This window comes from Colletotrichum higginsianum, chromosome 4 (genome assembly GCF_001672515.1).
Source record: "Colletotrichum higginsianum IMI 349063 chromosome 4, whole genome shotgun sequence".
NCBI classification, from domain to species: domain Eukaryota; kingdom Fungi; phylum Ascomycota; class Sordariomycetes; order Glomerellales; family Glomerellaceae; genus Colletotrichum; species Colletotrichum higginsianum.
Genome location: NC_030957.1, coordinates 740,817 through 763,903, shown reverse-complemented (window position 1 = coordinate 763,903; position 23,087 = coordinate 740,817). Strand labels below are relative to the sequence as shown.

Sequence of the window (23,087 nt, the reverse complement as noted above, 5' to 3'; positions counted from 1 at the left end):
GTGCGTTAGCTTTCATGCAAAGCAAAAGTCCAAAATAAAAAGTAAAACAATCACATCAGAATCACCTCTTGGCGAGGGCCTGCTGCTCCAGGAGATACATCTCCCTCACGACCCGCGCCATCGTGATGCGCTGGCTCGGCACGGCGATGAGCATGTCCGACACGAGCCGCTCGAGCTTGTCGCGCGGGTACAGCTTCTCCCTCGCGACGGCCACCTCGCTCAGCCAGACATACATCAGGTCGACGGCGTGGCTGCACGGCTGGCCCGGCCGGTGCGGCTGCGGCTGCGCAGGCGGGCGGTTGACGTCGGCGATCATCCAGTACAGCGCCGGCTTGTTGGCGGCCTTGCGCGAGCGCGCATCCGGGAAGGGGATCTTGCCGAGAACGTATAGCATGGTGACGCCGAGGGCCCAGACGTCCGACGGCGGGCCGCGCAGCTTCTTGCCGATGAACTCGGGCGGGATGTAGTAGGGGGTGCCGCCCGTCGTGACGGGCCCGCTCGTGTGCGTCGACAGGCCAAAGTCGCAGAGCACGGCGCCGCGGGCGGGCGAGTAGAGGATGTTGGCGGGCTTGATGTCGTTGTGCACAAGGGACTTGCCGTGCAGGTAGTTCAGGGCGCCGCTGATGTCGCGCAAGATGGCGAAGGCGTCGGAGCGGTCGCCGAGGAAGCCGTGGTCGACTTGCGAGCGCCACACGCCCTTGGCCGAGAGGTCCTTGGCGTCGACGTGCTCCATGTAGAGCGAGAGGTAGCGCGCGTCGCCGCCGTAAAGCTTGACGATGGAGTGGTGGCGCAGGTCGTCCTGGCTCTGGTACTCGCGCAGCCACATGTCGGCCTGCCGGATTACGTTGCGCTCGTTGTCCTGCGGCTTGCCGTTGGGGTTGGCAGACCGCGTCTTGAGCACCTTGACCGTGACGATGCCGTCGGGCACGTTGGAGTGCTCGGCGATAAAGACGGACGAGAGCGTCGTCGACGCGATCTGGTCACGCTTTGTGACCGTGTACTCGTCGATCTCGCACCCGCCGGGGATCACCACAGCCTCTTCGCGTTGCATGTCGAGCAGCGCGTGGCCGTTGGTCGGCACTACGTCTCTGCTCTTAGCCTCGGTCGGGAGGGGGAACACGAGGGGCTCGGCTGCCGGTCGGAGGAACATGATGACGCCGTCTTCCTTGTCCTTCTTCGCATCCATGCCGACCTCGTCCGTGGTGCGAGCCTTCTTTTCTGATCGCGAGCCCTCGTGCTCGGCGGTGAAAGACCGCTTGCCGGAAGCGTTGATAGCGTCCGCATCCGAGTTGGAAGGGGCCTCGTCTTTGACGGCGGGCTCGGCGAGCTTGAAGAAGGCGGGCCGCTTCTCCAAGATCCTAAAGTCGAGAACTTCGATGTCGCGCACGTTGATGCGCCATGTGCCCGGCGACAGGGCCTTTGGGGTTCCCGGGTTGACGGCCCAACTGACGCTGGAGGCAGGGCCGTCGGAGATCCTCGTTAATGAGATGGGCACCTCGGAGCGGTTCAGCAGGATCTGATTGTCGCTGGCCGGGTCGTAGTAGAGCTCGCACCACAGGGGCGGGCGCGGGGTGTTGTCGTCGAGGCGCTCCGGAGGGATGCGCACGGAGAACTTGATGTCCCGGGACGTTTGGGAAACGGCGAGCACCTTGTGCTGGGGGTCCTTCTCGGAGGCGACCTCGGCGCGGAGGGCGAGCCACTGGCAGTTGTAGTTGCCCGGGCTCACGGAGCGGCTCCGGGTGAGGGGTCGGACGAGGATGCGGATGCCCTGCTTGTGGTGGTGCTCCTCGACGCGCAGCTTGTCGAGCGGCACAGGATCGGCCTGGACGAGGTCGAAGGACTCCTCAACGCGGATGCTCCTCATGCGCGCGTCGATTTCAGTCTGTGAGAATGGTTCCGTCTTTTCCTCCGACGGCTCCTCCGAGCCGCGGACGCGGCGGTCTCCCATCAGGCAAAGGAAGGGATTGACGATGTTGGCCTAGCCGGCGTGGCCCATGCGCGGCAGGGAATGCGGTTGCGGAAAGACGGGATAAGGCTCAGATTTAAGGGACTCTAGGCACCCCTCGGACGGACGATGAAGTGTTTGAGGGGAAGGGTATCCGTAGAGAGGTTGTAGTTGCAGGAGAGGTGGGTAAGATTCAGCCAAGATAGGTTGGGGTTGAATACGTAAGACGGGATATGAGAGGTCGTCTGTCCCCGAGGTAGCAGCTAGGCAGACAAGGCGGCAGGCAGATAGATGGATAGGGCAAGGCGGGCGTGAGGAGCTTCGTTGTGAGGGGCAGGCAGGGTTCAGTTTGCAGTGTGCCTACGTATCTCGGCCGAGGTGTGAGAGTGGAAAGGGGAGAGGAACAAGAGAAACAATGTCTGCGAGGCACAGATGCAGGAACAACACGACATTAATGAGCCTCCAGGGCAAAGCAGCCAACAATCGGATTGTTGTATAGATGTGGGGGAGTGAGAGTGAGAGAGGGCAGGTCGACTGAGATTCGACTGGATGTCAGATGAACAGATGGACAGATGAGCAGCAGCCAAATGGGCCAACTGGGAACCAGGCGACGGGAGCGGGAGAAACGGGGAGGGAACGGGGAGGGAACGGGGATCGAGCTGACATGGACGGGGGGCGGGGAGGGACCTTGGGACCTTATGAGAGGGCCTGCTGACGGAGTCTCAGCCTCAAGTAGTTTTGGTTCTGTCGGTTTGTCGGCCAACGGGGAACACCCAGAGCAGAGAGGGAGGGAGGGGGTTAACTACGCTACGGTTCGATGCTCAGCAGCCGGGTCAGCACAGTAGCAGCAGTATGCCAGTATCTGTACCAAAACCGACAAGGGGAGGGTGAGAGCGCATATCAGCCCGAGAAGAGGGTAAAAGAGTCATCGAACCCTGTCGAAAGCCACGGCCAAACCTGGGGCCGATTCGCCTTTGGGGGGGTTTTGGAGAAGGACTCAAGAGAGGGGAAAGGAAAACCAACTGGAATATTGAGCTGAATTCTGCAGGGTTTCCAATCCGAGCATGGCGATCGTTGGGTGGAGAGGAGATCATTCTCATTTGAGATCTCCCACTGCATCAGCCCCCCCTCCCTCTCCTGGTCTGGTCAGTGAGAGGAGTCAAAAGTACCATCCCAGCACACGTTCCGTAGAGAGTGACATGGACTTGCTGCTGGTTAAGAACGTCCATCCACCAGGCTGTCGTCCGTCCCCAAAGCCAGAACGGGGGAACGTGTATGACGGCGGTCCAGCCACAGCAACGCCTCTGTCCAACGGCCACCAGCGTCGAGGTATCAGGATCATGACCATGACCGTGACCATGACAGGGAGAGAGCCCAAGGGGATGTCTTGCAGTGCCAACCGGTCCCCTACAGTTGACCCGACTTGACGCAATTTCGCGAACGGGACAAAGTCACTTGACTGTGGTGTCTTTATGCGTTAGAGGGGTCGATGAGGAGAGAAACCGGGACACAAGAGACAGCGGCCCGTCCGTGACTGGGACAGGTGCGGACGAGATCTCTTATGAGCGAGACTTGTTCTTCGGGAGGTCGATGTTTGGGTGTCATGGAGACTGACTGCCGGTCTCACAACCTGCCTGATGCACTCGATACCGGGTGATGAGGGGGCAAACGAACGGAACGGCATTGGGTGAATTCTGATGAGTCGAAATGTGCCTCGAGTGAGCGTGAATGAGCGAGCAGGCTCTGAAAGCCCCATTCGTGCCGTTGCGACGTACACTTCAGCAAGCAGCGTGGTAAGTAGTATGGTGATTGGCCTACGAAGCGAGGCGCTTGATGACTGAGCCACTTCTCGTCATCCTCCTTTCTTCCATATCCTATCGAACAACCTTTCTTTCCATTTTTCCACAACCCAAACTTGAAAAGCCCAACAACACACGGTGGCCATGAGCGCCTGCCTGCGCCTGCCCGCCTGTGACTTACAGGTATCTGCGCCCGGATCAAATATTTTCGTCTCGTGGCTTGCAGTGGGTGGGGACGCTGTGACACCGTGCAGCCTTAGCCAGCATTCCTATTGGCTTTCATAGCCGTCGCCACGCCACCCTGCATCCTTGAGTCACTTCCCATTGGCTCGCTACGGTGGCGGAGCCCGAACATGCCAGGCCAGCCTGGTCCTCGTGTCCCGATTTCGTCGACTTCAGCAGGGATCCATCGGCATCCGCAGGGGGTGCATCAGGCGCTAGCGCTGAGTAGCGGCCCCCAGCAGCCCGCTCTCCCTTCCCCCCCTGCTCGTTCCCGTCATTTCACCAGTTGTCTCCGACTGCACGTGACTTTTCGCGATGTTTTGAGTCGGCCTGATGTTCGTCCGTCTCTGGCATTCACCACATTGCGACCCGGCGCCCCCCCGACCAACTCATTCCCGCGCTCCTCGGTGTCTCCACGCCCTGAAACTGTCCATTGTCATCACCATCGAGCCCTTCAAACCTTCCACCCTACGCGTTCTTCGCCCTTCACTGAATAACTTTTCGCAGCAATGGATACCCTCAGCGGTCTGTTCATCTAAATGCCTCCCATGTCGTCACCACCAGCCCACACTTTCTGCGAACCTACGATCCGAAGCCAAGGGGCCTCACCCCACAGCGTCTCCCTTTCTCTCATCCGTCTCCCTCCGCCCTCCTCGAACCCCCTAACCGATCCTCTCTCTACGCCCCCGTCGACTCGCTCCTCGCTCAGGCTTCCTCCTCACCACTGATCCGGCTCCTTAACATGGACGAGCCGGGCTGCTCTTGGCCGTTCTGGAAGTTTGGGATGAAGAGGGACGACCTCTCCACCAAACTGCAGGATGAATACAATACCATCCCGTCCAACATTCAGGACCCCGAAGCCTTTCATCACGACGTCTACGAGATCTCCCGCATCGCCGATACTGCCGACGAGTTCCACCGTATGATGGCCGACCGCAAGGAACAGCGTCTCAAGGAACTCAACGCGTCGCTCGATCTCGCTGCTGTCGAGATCATCGCCAACCCCAAGCTGGTCGGCACCGGCCAGTGGTCCTACGCTCTGCAGCTCTTCCGGACACGCTCGCTCGACTCTCTCGTGCGACTGTTCTCGAGCTATCTGCCCGACGACTACTCCTGCACTCAAGGCTACTACGCGACCTCGTTGAGCGGCACCTCCTTCAGCGATCGCTGCAGCTCCCGCACCGCGAGCACGAATCTGAGCAGCCTCGACGATGTCGACGGTCCCTGTTTCTTTAACGATGATGACGAAAAGCCCATTATGACGCATGAACCTTTACATATCTCGACCTCCATATCTTCCTCCGCCATCACCACGGAGCTCCCCCCTTCTCCTCGCTCCATGACGATGCAGTCCGACACATCTACGTCGTCGCCCATTGATCACGAGCGCGACTACATACTCCACACCCTGACCCCTGCGCGGACCTTATCATTCTCTGGTTCCGAATCCGGCCGGTTCCAAGGGCGGCGTCTTCAGTGTCTTGAAGACGACGAGGACGAAGAGGAAGAAGACACCTCGCAGTCCGAAGATCCAGATTCCCTGACGACGTCGGTGTCAGATCTGGACGAGCATCATCTGACGCGCGAATCTACCGTGGACGAGGAGCAACCTAACGAATACACCGAAAGCGCCACCGAGGATGACGATTGCGAAGACGAGTTTCCCACGACCCAGCTTCCCTTCGACCTTTTTGATGACGTGATGGAGTCTTCAGAAACCCCAACCCCTAAACAGGAAATAACAACAACAATAACTTCGGCACCGGCGTCTTACCTTGACAGCAAATCTTCATTTCGTTCGATACCCCCATCCTTTCGCGCATCCTCACCAAAGATACCCCACCTCCGCCGTCGCGACGCCAGCCCCGCGAAGAGTAGCATCAGCAGCAGTACCATGAGTAGGAGGAGTCCCGATGAAGCAGCGTGTCGTATACAGAAGCCGCAGCCCGACGCCGCACGCGTGCGGGCCTTGGCGGCCAGGGAGCGCAGGAGGGGACTGGACTAGCATGCAATGCAGGGCGGGCGCTGTATATATGTCCATCAAGTGTACATACAACTGTATCATGAGTTCTAACCCGTCTACCCAGTTTTTTCCTCTAATCCATGACCACAAGCCAAGCCCCAGTCTGTAAAGCGATCATCCCGTTCCTCTGTTCCTTGTCGGGAGGTCTCCAGACGCGCTTCTTGTACCGTGATGGATATGACTCGAAAGTAAGCATGGCCACTTTTTGAAACGCTGACGTTTTTCCAGGGTGCCAATGTTCGAGAAGAAGACGACACGCGGATACCGATCGCATCGATTTCGTACCGTTTATCTGATCCGTTTGGCATTCGCCCGTAACGTGATCTCGGTGTCGTGATGGTCGGTTTCTCGGTAAGTCGCCCCGTCTGACCGCGTCAGGTGGGCTTGCTTGTATCCTGCCCGGGTGTCGGTGGTGTCGAGTGACCTACCACGCCGACTAGTGTCCATCACCTCTTTCCGCTCACCCTTCCCAGGGTATGACGTCGGTGGGAAAGGGGAGACAGTCGTTCTTGTTGCTTCTATTTTGGTCTACGGAGTGGGCCATGTGGTCGGCGATGGTAGGTTTTTTCATTTGGATTTTGTCATCAGTTCTTCGCTTGAGGCTATTTACAGAGCCTCGCTGCCTCCCTTGCCATTTGTCTGTTACCGCCATGACATGACCGCCTGCTTCTCTCATGGGCCGCTGCGTACACAGTACCGTTTATGGTTGTGCTGTAAGTTTTCACTTCAGGCCTGGTATTGCGCAGGGTTAGACTGAGTAGCTCAGCCCTTGTCGAATCGTTGACTGGCGGGTGTGCAGCCTGAGTATATTTTCTCTGATCCTGTGCTATGAATCCTGCTATCCGTGTCTTTCCACACTCTCTATCTCCAAGGGACAGTGTCACGGCCCGCAGCTGGTGTATTTCGAGTACGTGCGCCAACGTAGGTTCTGTTTTCGCGCAGAAACATCTCAATCCGGCGAGGATGAAGACCGCAGATGTACCATCCGATAGCGATTGTGGGTTGCGCGGGCTAGGCGGTTAAGCGCAAAGTGACGACCTTTTCCTTTCAAAGTTTAAGCACAAGCACGGCTATTGCTTGGGTCGCCTTAGCCCTTTTACATGCCATTGGCCATCGGGACACATCATGAGCAAGGCGGGACACTCGGCCTTTGGTTTTGTGAGGCTTTTTCCCGATCGCAGGGATGTGACGAGAGAGCCGTTGTAGTTTCGAGGTTGAACGACTGGAGGCGATTCCCATCGTGAAACGCCTGCCCCCAAATCTGGCCATGTTCGGTTCGACAGCTTGCCGAAGAGCCTTGTTGTGAACGTAGGCCCAAGTAGTGTAGGGCCCGATGAACGGTTCAAGGGCTGATGACGGGACGAAGCGGACCGCGAGCCCGCAGGTCATCCGTCGGACTTTGCAGAGAAGCGGTTGATGATTTTCTGTCACCATCACCGAGGGCTGATGATGGGATGAAGCAGACGGCGAGCCCGCTGGTTATCCGTCGGACTTTACGGAGAAGCGTTTGATGATTTTGTGTCCCCGTTCTCAATGGCGCATCCCGTCATCGCCCAGCCAAGCTTCATCTTGTAGGTTTGGCAGTGTTGGTCTAAGGTTCTCAGACGCGAAACGGTGTTGCCAACAGATACTCAGACCGGCAATTACCTCAATTTATCCCCCACCACAGGACCTGCAATGCATCCTATACGATGATACTTGTAAGAAATGTGCCCTGATGTACCTGCAAGCTCAGCCTACCCCCCCTAAAGGGTAGGAATCCTTTCCTCGTTAGGTATAGTACTGTTAGGGGGGAAGGGGGGAGGGTGGGATCCTATTATGGGGAGGCTAAGTTACAAACCGGCACACAGACATAATCAGCAGCCACACTCAGGACGGCCCTGTGAGTGGCTGGTGTACTTCAACAGGCTCTGCAGTGATCACTGCCAGGTTTCCCATCAAACCTGTGATAGGCGCTCTGATTGTTTGGATTGATTATCCTTTTTGGTCCCACTGCAAGATTGTTCCTCGGCAGGCGAGCGACCCCTCACTCTCACACACGTCACAACAAGCCAACTCCAAATGGTTTTCATCGAAGTTTGTTTTTTAGACTTCTCTTTTCAAGGCAAACCTGTCCGCATTCACTTGCGAGGGCTAGGGCAGGAAGTGTTAAGAACAAGCTCTGCGTTTTGTCGAAAACGAGATAACTTTCTGTGCAGTGTACAAAGTATCCAAAATACAAAGCTGCTCTCGCTCCAGGGAGCCGCATTCCCTCGCCATGTTTTATGGCGGTAGTCCGCAAGGGGACTATCCCATCAACTGCCACAACAATCCAAAAAAAAAAACCCAGTGCAAGACGGGGGGGGGCCAGTCGGAAGAGTTCGAAGGTACGAAGATGGAAGTGGAACCGATGTCGTGTTGTGTACTTGTTCCAGTGCGGAGCAATTGCTGGTCCATTTGTCGGGCAAGGGCTTTCAAAGTGTGGTGGCAGTTGATGGGATGAAGGGTGAGTTTAACCTCAATCGGGATCACAGCTCGTTGAGAACTCATTAGACTTTTGAGTTCAACCAACCGTCACTACTTATGCCGTGATCCGCGGGATACTGCTTTGATATCATTCCAGTCCCCTGGGAGTACTTGCACACAAATTCAGAATCAACTGAATTCTTCATTTTCATTCAGTTTTTGACAATATACCGCAGTCTTTAAGATTCAAGAATCGATTTCCTATTCGGGTAGAGTCGTGAGACGCGGCCCAGCCCGAAAAGCCCGACGGGATTGGCTCCTCCTAGGTCACTGATGAGCTTAACGCTTTCGTAGTTGAGGATCATGGTTTCGGACTCGGCGTTTTCAACCACCGAGTCCATGGTCTACTTGCATTTTCTTCGCCACAGCTGCTATCTCAGCTCAACGTGCTTCTATAAATGCTGTGGTCTCGCAACCAAAACGACGTCGGCTGGTTGATCAAGCCTTCTTACTTAACTTTACCAAGCCAGTTCAAGAAGAATATTACATCCAATTGATACGATCAACAAACACGCCTCTCACTCTCACAATGCAAACCCAGACCGCCTCCGAGACCACCAGCCACTCCAGGCTCTACTTGAACCCCCCGGGCCTGAACCCGGCGGCGGACAAGGCCAACCACACCAACCTCTGGAGAAACCCAGAGGTAGGGAAGATCTACAGGAACACGGAGCATGTCAACGCCCCGCTCGTCCCGCCGCTGCTCGACGCCTGCGGCCTGACCGAGGAGGCGATGGCCTCGCTCGAGCGGCCCATCGAGGTCTTGGACATGTGCTGCGGGGCCGGCGTGGTCTCCGCCCAGATCCAGACGATGTTGAAGAGAGCGGGCATGGCAGACAAGGGGATGGTTAAGTTGACGTGCTCGGATTCCAGCGCGGCGCAGCTGGAGTATGTCAAATATCGGATCCAAGCGGATGGCTGGGTTGATTCCAAGGTCGTCCAGGCTGATATTGCCGTGAGAGCCTTCCGTCCTTTCCGATCTGTGAGATTGGTGCTAACACCTCATCCCTAGTGCCTCCCTTTTGAGTCGAACAGTTTCGATTTCATCGTTGTTGGCATGGCTCTCATGGCCGTTGCCGAGCCTTACACGGGTCTCTCCGGTAACCTGCCCCCCCTCCACCCTCTCCTTTCCCTGACTAGAGACTCTTGAAACAGGACCAGAGCTGACTTGGTGTGTGACAAAGAACTACTCCGCATACTGAAGCCGGGCGGCCGCGTCGCGACCTCGACATGGGCCGTCGAGGGATGGGTCGCCGCGACCTGCGAGGCCGTCGCGGACCTCAGCCTGCCCAACCAGAAGCCCGTCCCGTGGCCGCGGGAATCCACTCAACTCACCCGGCTCTGGGCGCCCGGCCCGTGGGACAGCGATTACTTCACAGCCGCCATGTATAACGCCACGGGCTTCGTGGACATCCGGTCGGATACCCTCCCCGACCCCGTCTCCTTCGAGAGCGCCGAGCAGTTCTGCGCCGTCTACCAGGGTCTCCACTTCGGCACGATGGAGAAGTACTGGTCCAAGGAGCAGAAGGAGAAGCTGAGCCCCCGGCTGGCGGAGACTTTCACCGGGTATCTGCGGAAGAAGTATCATGGAGGGCCGTTCGGGTTTGAGAGATCCACTGTTGTTGCCAGTGGCAGTAAGCCGCTGAAATGAGTTTGCGGGGTGGTGTTGTTGGGAAGTTTTGAGATTTCCCCCGTGGGGTGGGCTTGATTTTTGTGACCTTGTTGGTCATCGCCTGTTTGGATGAGAGTAAAAAATTTTGGACGATTTATTGGAGGCTGTTGATTTTCGGTGGTCTAGTTCCTCAAGATGAACCACACCCTGATGCGGGTTTCTAGCGGGTTTGAGACGACCCCATGAGATCAGCCTACGTCCAGCTCGTAACTTCGGATGGACGGATCGGGTGCGAGTATCACAGCCGCTGTTTGAACAATTCAAAACATGACAGTCTTTATTTCTCAACACAACAGTATGAAATTTGTACGAATTTAGCCTGCAGCATTCTTCATTTCCTTGTGCTCTCTGACTTTCACCTGAAATACGGCCCGTTGCAAGTTTCTCCAGACGCCATCCTCTCAAAAGCTTACATCGATAGTAAGCTTTTGCGCCTGGCTAAGAAAGTAAAAAAAAGAAGAAGGAAAAAAAAAGTAAGCAAGACTCACGACGTCTAGCTGTTCTGTTTGAGTACCGCTACCTCACAGTGCAATGTTCAGCTCTTGAAGTTGTTCAAATCGGAAAAGTTCAAGCGGGAGCACCACCAAGCAAGTAAACACACAACCATTGTTGTTTCAAGTCCACTCGTGATCTGGGCTGTGACCTTAGGATCAGACGACAAGCTGATTAATCATGCCCAGGGTGTGCAGTTTTGTCTTTCGGCTTACGAAGCAACGCTCTGCTGGGGGAGGCTGCGAGCTCGGCCTCTCCGCAATGTGCAACGCTGGCGCTGCTGTCCTTGACGGTCTGGACCGGCGGGCCAGTGTATTGGTCCCCTGATTTCCAGGGTTGGAAATATGCTGTTTGTGAATGGCAAGCCACCTTCCTATTTAAAGGTTCCCCCGAAGCAGCCAGGGTGGCGGCGGCCTAGAACCTTCTTGGACACCCGTCATGAGCCCAGAGCGGACGGGAGGGATGCCGGGTTCATAAAGTGTCGCCGAAGGCCTCGTCTACTTTGACAGTCTTCTGGGAACACGAGTACAGCTGGAACACAGGTGGGGATAAGACGGACGGGTTCCCCCGCGTCATATCCCCCACAACCTTCCGGCCACCCGTTCGTTTTGCCAAGAAGAAGATCCCCAGTTTAATCACCTGTGTTTCCCATAGTCTCCATATGTGAAGCTTACGTCAACCTTGGAGAGCCAAGACACGACGGATCTTGGGTAAGACTATACTATCGTCTCTACTGTTCTTCGCTGTTCTGGTTCAGGAGTTGAGCTTACCAGTCGAGTCGCAACCGCGGTATTGCGCGTCACTTATCTCGGTGGAAGGCCTGTTTTTGGTATGCGAACGAGTCAGCTCCTCGACCGTGTAATCTACCACGCGTAGGCCTCGATCAAGGGACACGCGTCAGGGGGCCGGTCGAGGCAGGGCCACATCAAGCGTTCCAGACGAGGAACGGCCCCGGCGATTCCCTCATACGTTCGAGTGCTTGGCGAACGCGATCCACTTTCGAAGCCATGCTGCCGGAGCAGTCCCAAGGTGCATCACGCCCGGGCACCCTTGGACCCAAGTGACCGTCGGGATGTCAGCCCCTTTAACGTTAACCACCACCCATGCATTGCTTAACCGCGCGGATAGACCGACCTGTTTGGGACTCTGTTGACTTCTCCAAAGGGGCGGACTACAGTCGTTCTCAAGACGTACCGGCGTCTTAAGAATGGCTGTCCTCCCACGTTCTCGTCAAAGGCCACAGCAAAGACACGTCCGCTAGTTCCCCGTACGGTCCAAAATTGGAAAAGACGTCCATCACCAGCAGATATGCAGCCTTCAGACATCTTCGCCGCACTCGCAGGGACATACACCCTCCTCAACACATCAGCGTAGGCTACCCGTCCCTCGAGCCACTTCCTCCTGCTTTAGACGTGCCTTGCTGAAAGTTGAACCCTCGCAGTACTCGCGATGGAGTGCCCGTAGAAGACCGAACCTACGGCTCCAACCCCGTCGGCATCCTCACATACAGCAAGACCGGGTTCATGTCGGCCACACTCACGTCCACAGACCCCGAACACCGGCCGGCGAACCTCACATTCCCTTTCGAAGACGGCCAGTCGGATGCGGACTGGGCCCTGGTTGGGAAACACAGCATTGGATACGCAGGGCCGTTCCAGATCAGTACCGACATCCCCGCGTCTGCAACGAACGGCCAGGTTCTCCATGGCCCTCTGACAGTAGCCAACGTCCCCGCCATGGTCGGGGCTGTTCACAGGCGGAACTACACGACTTTCGAAGATGGGAAACTGCTGCGCATTACGTCGCAGAGAGATGGGTCGAACCGCGGAGAACTATGGTGGGCCAGGCTGGATTAGTTTGAGAGTTCTTAGGGATTGTTGAATAACCAATATTTACCCATGATTCGTTCGGAGCAGAGTGACATCATGTGTTCAATGGCGTATATTGGATCTGTCTGTTGGCGTGCTGATTTCGACAATCATGAATAAGACAAAACAACAGAGAACAGGATCCAGTAATGGTCGTTGACGAACCAGCAATCTACCACGCGCCAATTTACATATCCAATTGCAAAGGATATGTGTCAACCTTTTGGATCTCAATCATACTGACAAAAGCGTTCGGGTGCTGCAGTTGCCCCTATCCACTGAAAAGGGTTGTCACGGCGATTGTGTTCACATTTCAGAACCGTTCGAGGACTTTTTGTTGACCAAGATGAGACATTCAATGTATCTAGCCACACTGGTATACAGGTGTTTCCGTGTGCCAATAAGCATACAGATTCTTGTTCCCCTTGCGGTCCACCTTGCTCTGCCTCCTCTTCTCCTCCTTCTGCACCTTTTCCGCGTTCCTGTGCTGAGCCGCTAGTAACGACCGCTGCTCAGCCGCGGGCAGGTGCATCAAGCTGTTCCGGTCGTTGGCGCTCATGTTGGCCATCTGATACGTCATCGTCGCCCTCTCTCGCCTCTCTCTCCTTGACAACAGCCGTGTGTCGGGAGTGTCCGAGTCGGGCCCCTCTCTGCCGGATCCCTCCTCATCGGCGGCCTCCGCCATGGTGTGTTCTAGTTGTAAAGCGGCGTTCCGGTTTCGGCGGCGTAACTGCGTGAAAGAAGGCCCTGCTTGCGCTGTTGACTGTCTCGATATGATTTTACCCGACGGTAAACGGATCGAGTCCTCGTCGGCCATGACTGGCTTTCGGCCTGGGTATGGCACCGTCTCTTCCGGACCCGTGTCGTCGCCGTCGCTCTCGGCATCACTTCCGGCTTCATCTTCTGGTTCGGAGAAGTCGTAAAACTCAGAAAACTCGGAGTCTCGTTCTGATACATCGAATCTGCAGTGGCCCTTGCCGGTCATGTGCTGTTGTACGGCCTGGACGGTGGTTCTTTCCGTCCCGCAATGAATGCATTCCCGGTACCCGAAGATGACGAGATGAAGGTACTTGAACAGGGTCTCGAGGTCGACTACCAGGTGTTGCTGATGCGGGATGAATAGGCCGTGTGACTTTTGCATGTGTATCACGCTGTCGGCGAAGCTTGGTGAGGGTTTGGGGCAGAAGAGACATTGCCCTGGTGTGAATGGCTGCATCGCCATGTTGGGAGAGTCGATTGACTCCTTGGAGGATGTGGGTATAGAGGTGGTTTCCGGGCTTGGTGAAAGACTCATTGCAGTTGTGACTGTTGTTGCAGTTGTTGTTGTCACCAGCATGTAAGGTGGCTTGGAGGTGGTGGGTTGTCTTAGTTGAGTGAAGCTTGGGTGTTGTGAGCTTGTGAAGGTGCTCAGATGTGGATGTTGTTATTGAAGATTGGTTTGGATTGAGTTGGAGGAAATGAATCGAGCTGAACTTCTCTCGATCTGTGTTATATAGAGAGTTCAATCAGGAGGTTGAGTTGGACGATGCAAGGCGATGCAAGCGTCTGAAGGCTCTCCGGAACATGGCTGTCAAGCTACAGGCTCGAGCTGGGGGGTCAGACCAACTATGCTAGTCCATTTAGAGCTAGAACGGAGCGCTAATCAGGAAAGCTGCCACTAAATACCCATTGTGGCTGCTAATCAGCCAATGAAATGTAGGTGATCAAGTATGATTCATAGTGAACAATGAAACCGCCTCGACGCAGCACAGCCGGCATCACCATCACGAACGGGCAGTGCCATCCATGTCGATGCCGGATGCCGCAATTTGTCGACATTCCCAAACTGTCAGCGGACAATAGAAGCCCGTGAATGTGCATCAAAATTGGAGTAGATCTCATTGAACACACGCATGCCGACAAGCTAGACCCGAGCTTGGTCTACACCCAAGGACGAGTTGCTAATGTTGATGGCCATGTCCTTGCTCCAGATCGACGGACGGCTAAGCCCGGCCTTGGCATCACTGCGGTCCCGAGAGACCAACCCATTCCGAACCAGGGTATGACTGCATGGCATGTGTGCAGTGCTAGCAAGCAACTGTAGGCTTGGCGGCAACGACAAAACCAACCACCGCGCGCGCCTGGGAGCTCAGGACGCAGATGAAGAGACTGCCGTCTAATGGTGGGCTCTTGGCCGAGTTCCCAAGCCAATGCGCCTGATGACGACATACACAAGCTACCTAGGAGGATAAGGTGTTTGTTTAATCAGATTCTGAGCGACAACTTGCTAAAAGGTCGTGCAGATGCATGATCCGCGTGATTCTCTGTAAGTAAGTTTTTTAGATGGGCACACATACCATAAACGTCTTCATCTTCGGCCTGTCGACGGACTCAAAGAAAGGATCTTAGACTCCTACAAGTCGACTCTATGGCAATACTTATATCTAGGGCAAAGAGAATGATGATAGCAGTAGAGGGATAGGGAACACTGCAAGATGTTGTGTAATGCAAGGTTCTGCAATTCATCTATTCTACCTCAAGAGAAAAGAAGGCCTTTGAATGGAAACCATAACACTACTCGATAGTGACACAACACCGCCCTGATTTACTAATACTAGAGCCGAGTCTGAACCAAAGTTGTAGTCTTTACAGAAAGACGTTAGCTATAGCCACTTGATTTTGTGCGATGGCAGGGACTAACACATACCAAGCAAAGTTCTTAGCACTTGGTACGACCATCGTGCGCGGATGAGCTGATGCAGGTATCCACGTAGAAACCCTTAGGACACTGACAACTGCACAGCGAGGTAGGACCTCCCAAATAGGTGCACTCCAGCGCGCATCGGCTGCCTGCGTCGCCGTTGGTGCCGGCCTTGCCGCAGGAGGCGTAGCCGGTGCCGCAATTCTTTGCCTCAAACACCGTGTTCGCTTCCACAGTTTAAATTCTCTGCATCAGTCTGCGGCAATCTTCCAGTAGTATCCCTGCCTCTCACATCGTTCAACGCTTCGATGCTCTCTCTAGTGGCTTTCATCGTTGCCTACCGCATATTAAGATGGAGACTGTCAAAACTTCTATCCATATGGCTTCAGACTTACTGTGAAAGGCCAGATCGGACGACATGCTGAAAGTACAGACGATTCTGTCGTGGTAGGATAAGCACATCACCTTCCACGATTTCAATCAGGCGGACTGATGTTTTCTGTAAGTCAAACTACCCCCATTTCGGCACCCCCCCCATCTCGGCACCCCCAGCCCCACCAAGCTACACCAAAACCTACTACTTTCTAGCACCCTTATAACTATAAATCTACTTATTATATTTAATATAAAATTATATATTTAAGTAAATAGTATGTAATATAGTATCTTTAAAAAGTAAATATGCTATTATTTCTATCTACTATATACTAATTATACTATAAATACTAATGTTAGTATCTACTAGTATTTTACTAGTAAACCTTAATATTTTTTAAAACATCTTTTATAATTTAAAGAAATTATATTAAAATATAAAAACTACTTATTATAGTATATTTCTATATAATTAGTATTATAATATAGAGCAATATAGTATACTACTATTAATAAGCTTAAAATAAAGAAGTTAGTTTTCTACTTATATTAATTTAGTAAGGAAAATTTATAAATAGCTATAAAAAAGCTATTAAGTAAGTAATATTAAATTAAACCTTATATAACTATAGTAGTACTCTATAAATACTTATAGTAGTTATTATATACTATTTAGCTTTAAATTTAAGTTATAAAGCTTATAAAAAGAAATATAGTATATTACTAGTAAAATACTACTTTTACTTTCTAACTACTAGTATATAGTAAGTATTAGCTAAACATATATAAAAATAGTAAATTTTAGTATATATAGTACTTAATTACTATAAATAATTTTAGTATAATTCTTAGTCTTAAAAGTAGGGTTATATAGTATGTATAGAAAGTAGTAGGTTTTAGTGTAGCTTGGTGGGGCTGGGGGTGCCGAGATGGGGGGGGTGCCGAAATGGGGGTAGTTTGACTTACCAAACGTAACGGTCGCGGATCGACGACTTTCTTGAGAGCGGCAGCGCCACTTCAACGTGGATGTCTTTGGAACGAGGTCGGAACGCTCAAGTCTCTGCTCGCTTGATAACAACAGTGCTACTAAGTGCTGAGCTCTTACCCTCGACAAAGAACCTAGAACTACGGGACCTTGCCCGCTCATTCCTGTGGCCAAATAGCCTAACGGCCACAGTCTTGCATCATCATGCCATCCGTAGTGACCAAGCAATGTCTGCTGTTTCCAACTTCGGGCCAATGTCATGAAAGTGTCGCTGGTCATGAGGTCGAATTGTTAAAGTCACTGTGCCATTTGCACGCTCGGTCTGTATTATTATGCTGGTGGCCTTTGAGCTATCTAGGTTAGTTATCGCCGTATTCTTGATTTTAGCTCGTACTCACAGGGTACTGCAGCCACATTATCAGCAAGGTTGATTAAAGTCATACATGCCAAAGAACATTCGGCCTGCCCAAGAGTGCCATGATATAAGACGACTTTAACGTTAAGGAAGACTCAATGTCACCATCCACCTACCTCACTATTCAAGACTCGCGGTATGGCGCTATCTCTTCATTCGCATCTCAATTGTCACACGGTGCCACTGTTCTCTACGTACACGATGAGGCACTTCTCCAAGATGGCTTCGCTCCTGAAGCGTGTGCTCGGACGATTTCGAGCGAGAAAGACTCCAACGCTCCTTTTTGTTTCCGAAGTTTCCACGTGAAATCATTTTCGAAATCCTCAATCTTCTTGAATTGCACGATCTTTTTACTCTTGGCCAAACCTGTCAAGCATTCCGGGGGGTTACGCAAAGGGACTGGGAGCTTTATCCCAGTAGGCTTTCCCCTCCTCAACAACTTGAGTTTTAGACTGGGCTTGCCTTTGGTATGCTAAGTCACTTGGTCTGTGGGCCCTGCCGCAGACTTCACAAGATCGATAAAAACGACTTGCCCGGGAGATGTCACAATCACGGTTGTCCACACGAGATCTATCCTACGCTTGGGCATACGTATATAATAGGGGAGAGGCATATTCAACTTGCACTGAAATTCACTCGAGTCAAAACTGTCCATCAGGACTACCTTGAAAGCATAATGACACCATTCACCGACAAAAAGGGTTCCAGCAATACAAAATCTCTATGCGAAGATCTCCACGTCTCACCGAGAATTGTTACCAAAAGGTTCTCAATACACGTGAAACAGGACTTGGTCAAAAGCACTGGAATCTCTGCTTGGGTCCTTGAGTTTCAGTCTATTTGCCCACACTCGATCAATTTGTGTGCAGAGCTGTACTTGCATCTGAACAGTCGTGAGAAGGCACGTAGCGGCCCGAGGGATTTCGAAGACGACATCAAATTTGCTTTGAAGCACCAGGGAAAAGATTTCACCGGTTATTTTACCCGTTGCCAGACGGACTATTCAGTCAGGGTTATTCTTTTCGGTATCAGAATTCAGGCATGGTACGATCTTGGGTCGTACAAGACTCCGGCCGACGAGTCATGGGTTATACATCTTTGTGGCGGTCATAACGTATTCGCACATGGCCCAGTTGTGCATCACGACTGGCAGTATTCGAAGGCTATGAGACGGGAGTTCCTGATTTCGATCTGTAGCATGGGAGTCAGGATTTTGTCACAAAACGATTTATAGAATGGTAATTCCGAACTTGAATTAACAGCGTCGTTTTAATAGACAACAGTTATAAGCCTGTTCTTTGTGCAGTTGAGTTATTAGCTGGAGTGATTAGGGTAGTTAGGACAATACAGTGAACAACAGGGCAGTCTCGGATCATACCCTGATGTCGTGCTAATTTCCATCAGCAGTGCACATTACATCGATCCCTGAGTCGTCACATCGAGGCAATAAGGGCTCTGCATGATATAGCGTGGAGCAAAATGCAAGTGAAACAGGGCTCGGTGCCAAGATAATTGGCAGGGCTGTGGCCTGTGTAGGGCTGAAGAGTGAGGAATAGGGCAACTAGCTTGCTCATAGCGAGAAAGCAGCCTAGAAACTGGTGTAGATGTGTGAGTCTCGGCTTCCACAACTTTATCGATCAATGTCCACAGCTATCCCCCTGTGCAGTATTTACCAAATGCCCATGGTGGACGGGTATTTGAAAGCTTGTTAAAAGCTGGCCGGGACGGCTCGGGAATGCAGAACACGGGCCGGTCTCCGTTGTCGGATTACCCTAGTTATGACGGTTGCCAAGACCGCAACCCATGCGGGGAGCATTGAAAAAAAATAAAAATCCATATGTTCCAGCGAATGACATTATATCATATAAATCCGTAATGGCTGGGCGAGGAATGGTGCACCCTTGGCAAAATCACGCTGGGTTCACTGAGTCACGGCGCTGATTGCTGTCTGTCAACATCAATCATCGCCAGCTCCCAGGTGCTGCCTTCCGCGACAGGGCTCCAGTCACCCAGCAGGCAGTAAGTAGTAATCAGCTGTAAGTGGCGGGCATTGGTCCGTAATCGGTGTTTGTTGACAACGGTAGGGACCGGCTGTGGCGACCGCTTGCAGCGGTAGGCAATTTGATTCGGGCCGAATTCAGGTCGTGTCTCGAGGCAACATTAGTGATGAGGCTGCGGAAGTGGTGACAAGTCGGGGCAGAACAGAAGCCGGTGTGAGGGGAGGGGAGAGAAGCTGAAAAGGGATGCAAAGAAGAGCACAGGCAAACACACCGTACAAACAGTAGGTACTTCCTATTCGTCACCGCCGGCCGAGTGTCTCTTATCTCTATGGGGAAAGTCTTGAAAAGGGCGGTTCATCCCGCCACCCAGTCAGTCAGTCGCTCTGAGTCTTTGACTCATTCAGCCTACCTAACGTGGTTTTCCCACTACTAATTTAACGGCAATATCTGTTGATTGCTCGGTGTCGCCATGAAGCCCTTTTCCTACATTGGCCTGGTCATATGTGTACTTTCATACTAAGTTGACGTCGTAATGTGCTCCGCCGCACATCAAGATTACAATCATCTTTTCCGGGCTTTAGAAACCAAGGACTTAAGAATTTCTCAAACCGTCATTCATGGGTAAGTAGGGTCTTCTTTGTCCCACCGGGTGAATGTTTACCACACCTAGCGAGTGGGTGTGCCGTCACTGCAGCGAGCCGCGACTGGGGTCCGTGTGGAAGATGTCCGAAGTCGCCATTCACTAACCCACAAACCCCCCAATGCCACAATGGAGAAGAGGAGAAGAATCGGGTCTTCGTCTGTAATATGTATTCACGCCTATTCGTCGCCCCGGGTTGAGCATCCCTTATCTCCATGGGGAAAATCTTGAAGCGGACGCGCTCCCACGGGGGGGAAAACGCATCCCCGAGAAGCGTTTCGGCTTCGTCGGGTCCCCTGCGGGTGCCCAGAATTTTTTCAAGGAAACGCCTTGGATGATTGGACCGCGGCGGGAATGTCGAAGAGCCGCATCGTTATTGCCGGCATGGTTTTCGGTCGATCACCGCCAACGACCCCAAGACGCCAGCAGCCGTTCTCCAGTTCTCAACCCGCGAGCCCCAGCATGCTGACTCCGGACTATGGGGCGTGGAAGATTCAGACTATGGAGATGGGCCGAATACTTTAGAGGACGACTGTGGCCTTGACTTTTCTCATAATTTTCGCATCCTGTCAACCCACCCCGCTGACTTCTGTCTCATCCCCTTTCCTCGCTCCCCATCTCGTTGTACCATCACCCGTCATCTCAACAAGCCACGACATCAGGCGGCCATGGGGATTCTGGCAGTCGTCGAAGAACGGCCGACGCCGCCGTCGGTCTACAACTGGCGCATATACGCCCTGGCGTGCATCGCATCCTGCGGATCCTGCATGATCGGGTACACGAGCGCCTTCATCGGGACAACCGTCGCGCTCGACTCCTTCAAGAGCGAATTCGGCCTCGACAGGTTGTCGACGACGGAACGAAACCTGATCAGCGAGAACATCGTCTCCCTCTTCGTGGCCGGCGCCTTCTTCGGCGCCTTGCTCACCTACTGCCTCAGCCACTTCATCGGACGCAAGTGGTGCTTAGCGATCGGTGCCACCACCTTCTCTTTGGGCGCCGGTCTGACATGCGGCGCCAACAGTAGTCTTGGGCTTGGAATTCTCTATGCTGGGCGTGTGTTCTCAGGCTTGGGAACGGGAGTTGCGTCGGTAAGTTGTCGCTCTTCAATTCCACTGAGCATGGTGTTCCGAGCTAACTAGAAACTCTAGAACATCATCCCGATCTACATTTCCGAACTATCACCGCCCGCGATTCGCGGCCGTCTCGTTGGTTTGTACGAACTTGGTTGGCAGATAGGCGGTATGGTGGGTTTCTGGATCAACGTGAGTAGTAGTAAAGATGGCACACCGATGCTCGTCCTTTGTTCCTGTTGCTAACTCGACTTTCAGTACGGTGTTGAAGCACACGTACCCTCAGGCCACACCCAATGGATCATTCCTTTCGCCGTCCAGCTGATCCCCTCCGGCCTCCTTCTGCTCGGGTCGATGTGGATCCGGGAGTCACCCCGGTGGCTTTTCCTCAAGGACCACCGCAAAGAAGCCATGGAGAACCTGTGCTGGATTCGTCAGCTCGAACCTAACGATATCTACATTCAAGAGGAGATTGCCGCCATCGACAAGATCTATGAGACGCAAAAGGCCACTGTCGGTGTCGGATTCTGGCAGCCATTCCAGGCCTTGGCTGCTCGCCCGAAACTGCAGTGGCGATTGTTCCTAGGATGCATGCTGTTCTTCTGGCAAAACGGAAGTGGTATCAACGCGATCAACTACTACTCTCCGACCATCTTCTCAGTGAGTACCGAGCGACCTCAACTTTCACCTGTTGCAAGTTCACTAATGTGTGTGCAGAGCATTGGAATCGACTCGAACACCGTCAACCTGATGACTGGTATTTTCGGTGTCATCAAGGCCATCATGACCTTCGTGTGGCTGCTTTTCCTCGTCGATCAGCTTGGAAGACGCAAACTCTTGCTCATTGGTGCAGTAACTGGATCGATCTGCATGTGGGTTATCGGCGCATATGTATGCGTCGTTGAACCGACCAAGAACCCCCAGGATCACTTGACAGGCAGCGGTTACGCAGCCATCGTCTTCTTCTATCTCTGGACGGCGGTTTACACTCCGACGTGGAACGGTACTCCTTGGGTTATCAACTCTGTAGGTCTTCTTGCTACCTCGACGTGCTGTCGCAAATTCTGTGTCTAATCCTCCTGCTTTCTAGGAATTCTTCGACCCGAACTTCCGCTCCCTTGCCGGAGGTGCGACAACAGCTAGCAACTGGCTGTTCAACTTTCTCGTTTCGCGGTTCACGGAACAGATGTTCGAAGCCATGGGCTATGGCGTCTACTTCTTCTTCGCATCACTGTCACTCCTGGCCTTCTTCTTCGCCTTCTTTCTCATTCCCGAGACCAGTGGAGTCCCGCTTGAGAAGATTGATAGGCTTTTTGAGATCAAACCAGTGTGGAGGGCGAACGAGACATTGATGGCCCAGCTTAGAGACGAGGAGGTTCAGTTCCGGACTGACGCCAAGGGCGACGCCACTCACAAAGAGCATACCGGTGGCGTCAAAGCCGGTACGGAAACGGACTCTAGCTAGTTTTATCTCATCGCAGAGGAAGATAGGCTCAATCAAAAAAAAAAGCGACATTCGACTTGGATGTTGGAATGTGAAGATTTTGGGAAAGTATTATCGAGACGCTCATTAAACGGGTCAGGGGATTACGAAAGCAGAATCACCGCCCATCTTATCTGTATATGAACGCTTTGGCCATTGTCAATTAGTTTTGCCGGTCGGTAGTGTGCTGTGAATGACCGAAAGAGCCGGCCAAGCGCCGGCCAAGCAGCAGCCAAGCACCGGCCAAGCACCGGCCCCACCCGGGTCCAGACCTCGTTCATCCTCCGTTCAGTCGTAACAGCTTGTTTGCGCCACTAGTATTTGTGACTTCATTCATGCGGTACTTCAACTTTTGACTGATGGTAAGTGGCTTACTTCCCCTAAGCTTGATGTTTAATGCACTTGACGACGTAGTTGGCTGTTTATGTTGAATGATAAGCAGACGCAGTGTAACACTGCTCGGCCATCCAACCGGCCCAAAGCAGCTGGCAAGACTCCTGCCATGACCAAGTCTTCAATCCATTTCTTTTTTGTTGTTGTTGTTGTTGTTGTTGCAGAGTCTTTCTCTGTCGACATTTCGCATCAAAGGAAGCCGGAGGTTGATATGCCCTTCTCTTGTGGCCTCGTCTCGATGACTTCTAAAATCCGGCAAGAAAACACACTACAGAAGTTCTTGAGAAACATTGAGTCCAATGCAAGGAATATTTTAGAGAAACCTGACATCAAGCATCTGAGACTTAGGTTGCATGGGTTTATCTTAGGTGGAAAGGTTGACAAGATTGAAGATTTAACTTTTCCTCTTATGACAAACTAATCAACAAGCAGCGATGATCTTGACAATCCATTTCATGAACAACATGTTGTCAGACTCATGAACCAGTGGGCCTAGAGAATGAGACTGTCACGAGAT

General features: G+C 52.9%; 6 protein-coding genes across 6 annotated transcripts; 4 read left to right on the top strand and 2 right to left on the bottom strand.

Annotated features, from left to right (window-relative positions):
- Positions 1-61: 61 nt before the first annotated feature.
- Positions 62-1,948, bottom strand: CH63R_05565 (Map kinase kinase skh1 pek1; the record flags this gene model as incomplete). Its single annotated transcript, XM_018300540.1, has 1 exon — positions 62-1,948. The coding sequence occupies one exon, from the start codon at positions 1,946-1,948 to the stop codon at positions 62-64; it is 1,887 nt and encodes a 628-aa protein (XP_018158390.1).
- Positions 1,949-4,708: 2,760 nt separating this feature from the next.
- Positions 4,709-5,971, top strand: CH63R_05564 (uncharacterized protein; the record flags this gene model as incomplete). The annotated part of the gene is made up of 1 exon (XM_018300539.1): positions 4,709-5,971. One exon carries the CDS (start codon positions 4,709-4,711, stop codon positions 5,969-5,971), a length of 1,263 nt encoding a protein of 420 aa, XP_018158389.1.
- A 3,052-nt stretch (positions 5,972-9,023) lies between these two features.
- Positions 9,024-10,145, top strand: CH63R_05563 (Coq5 family; the record flags this gene model as incomplete). The annotated part of the gene is made up of 3 exons (XM_018300538.1): positions 9,024-9,449; positions 9,507-9,594; positions 9,679-10,145. The coding sequence occupies 3 exons, from the start codon at positions 9,024-9,026 to the stop codon at positions 10,143-10,145; spliced, it is 981 nt and encodes a 326-aa protein (XP_018158388.1).
- Positions 10,146-11,966: 1,821 nt separating this feature from the next.
- CH63R_05562 (uncharacterized protein) lies at positions 11,967-12,514 on the top strand (the record flags this gene model as incomplete). The annotated part of the gene is made up of 2 exons (XM_018300537.1): positions 11,967-12,028; positions 12,100-12,514. 2 exons carry the CDS (start codon positions 11,967-11,969, stop codon positions 12,512-12,514), a joined length of 477 nt encoding a protein of 158 aa, XP_018158387.1.
- A 376-nt stretch (positions 12,515-12,890) lies between these two features.
- Positions 12,891-13,820, bottom strand: CH63R_05561 (TRI15 protein; the record flags this gene model as incomplete). The annotated part of the gene is made up of 1 exon (XM_018300536.1): positions 12,891-13,820. One exon carries the CDS (start codon positions 13,818-13,820, stop codon positions 12,891-12,893), a length of 930 nt encoding a protein of 309 aa, XP_018158386.1.
- A 6,469-nt stretch (positions 13,821-20,289) lies between these two features.
- On the top strand, positions 20,290-22,159 carry CH63R_05560 (Quinate permease; the record flags this gene model as incomplete). The annotated part of the gene is made up of 5 exons (XM_018300535.1): positions 20,290-20,712; positions 20,773-20,886; positions 20,953-21,354; positions 21,412-21,720; positions 21,785-22,159. 5 exons carry the CDS (start codon positions 20,290-20,292, stop codon positions 22,157-22,159), a joined length of 1,623 nt encoding a protein of 540 aa, XP_018158385.1.
- Between the last annotated feature and the right edge of the window lie 928 nt (positions 22,160-23,087).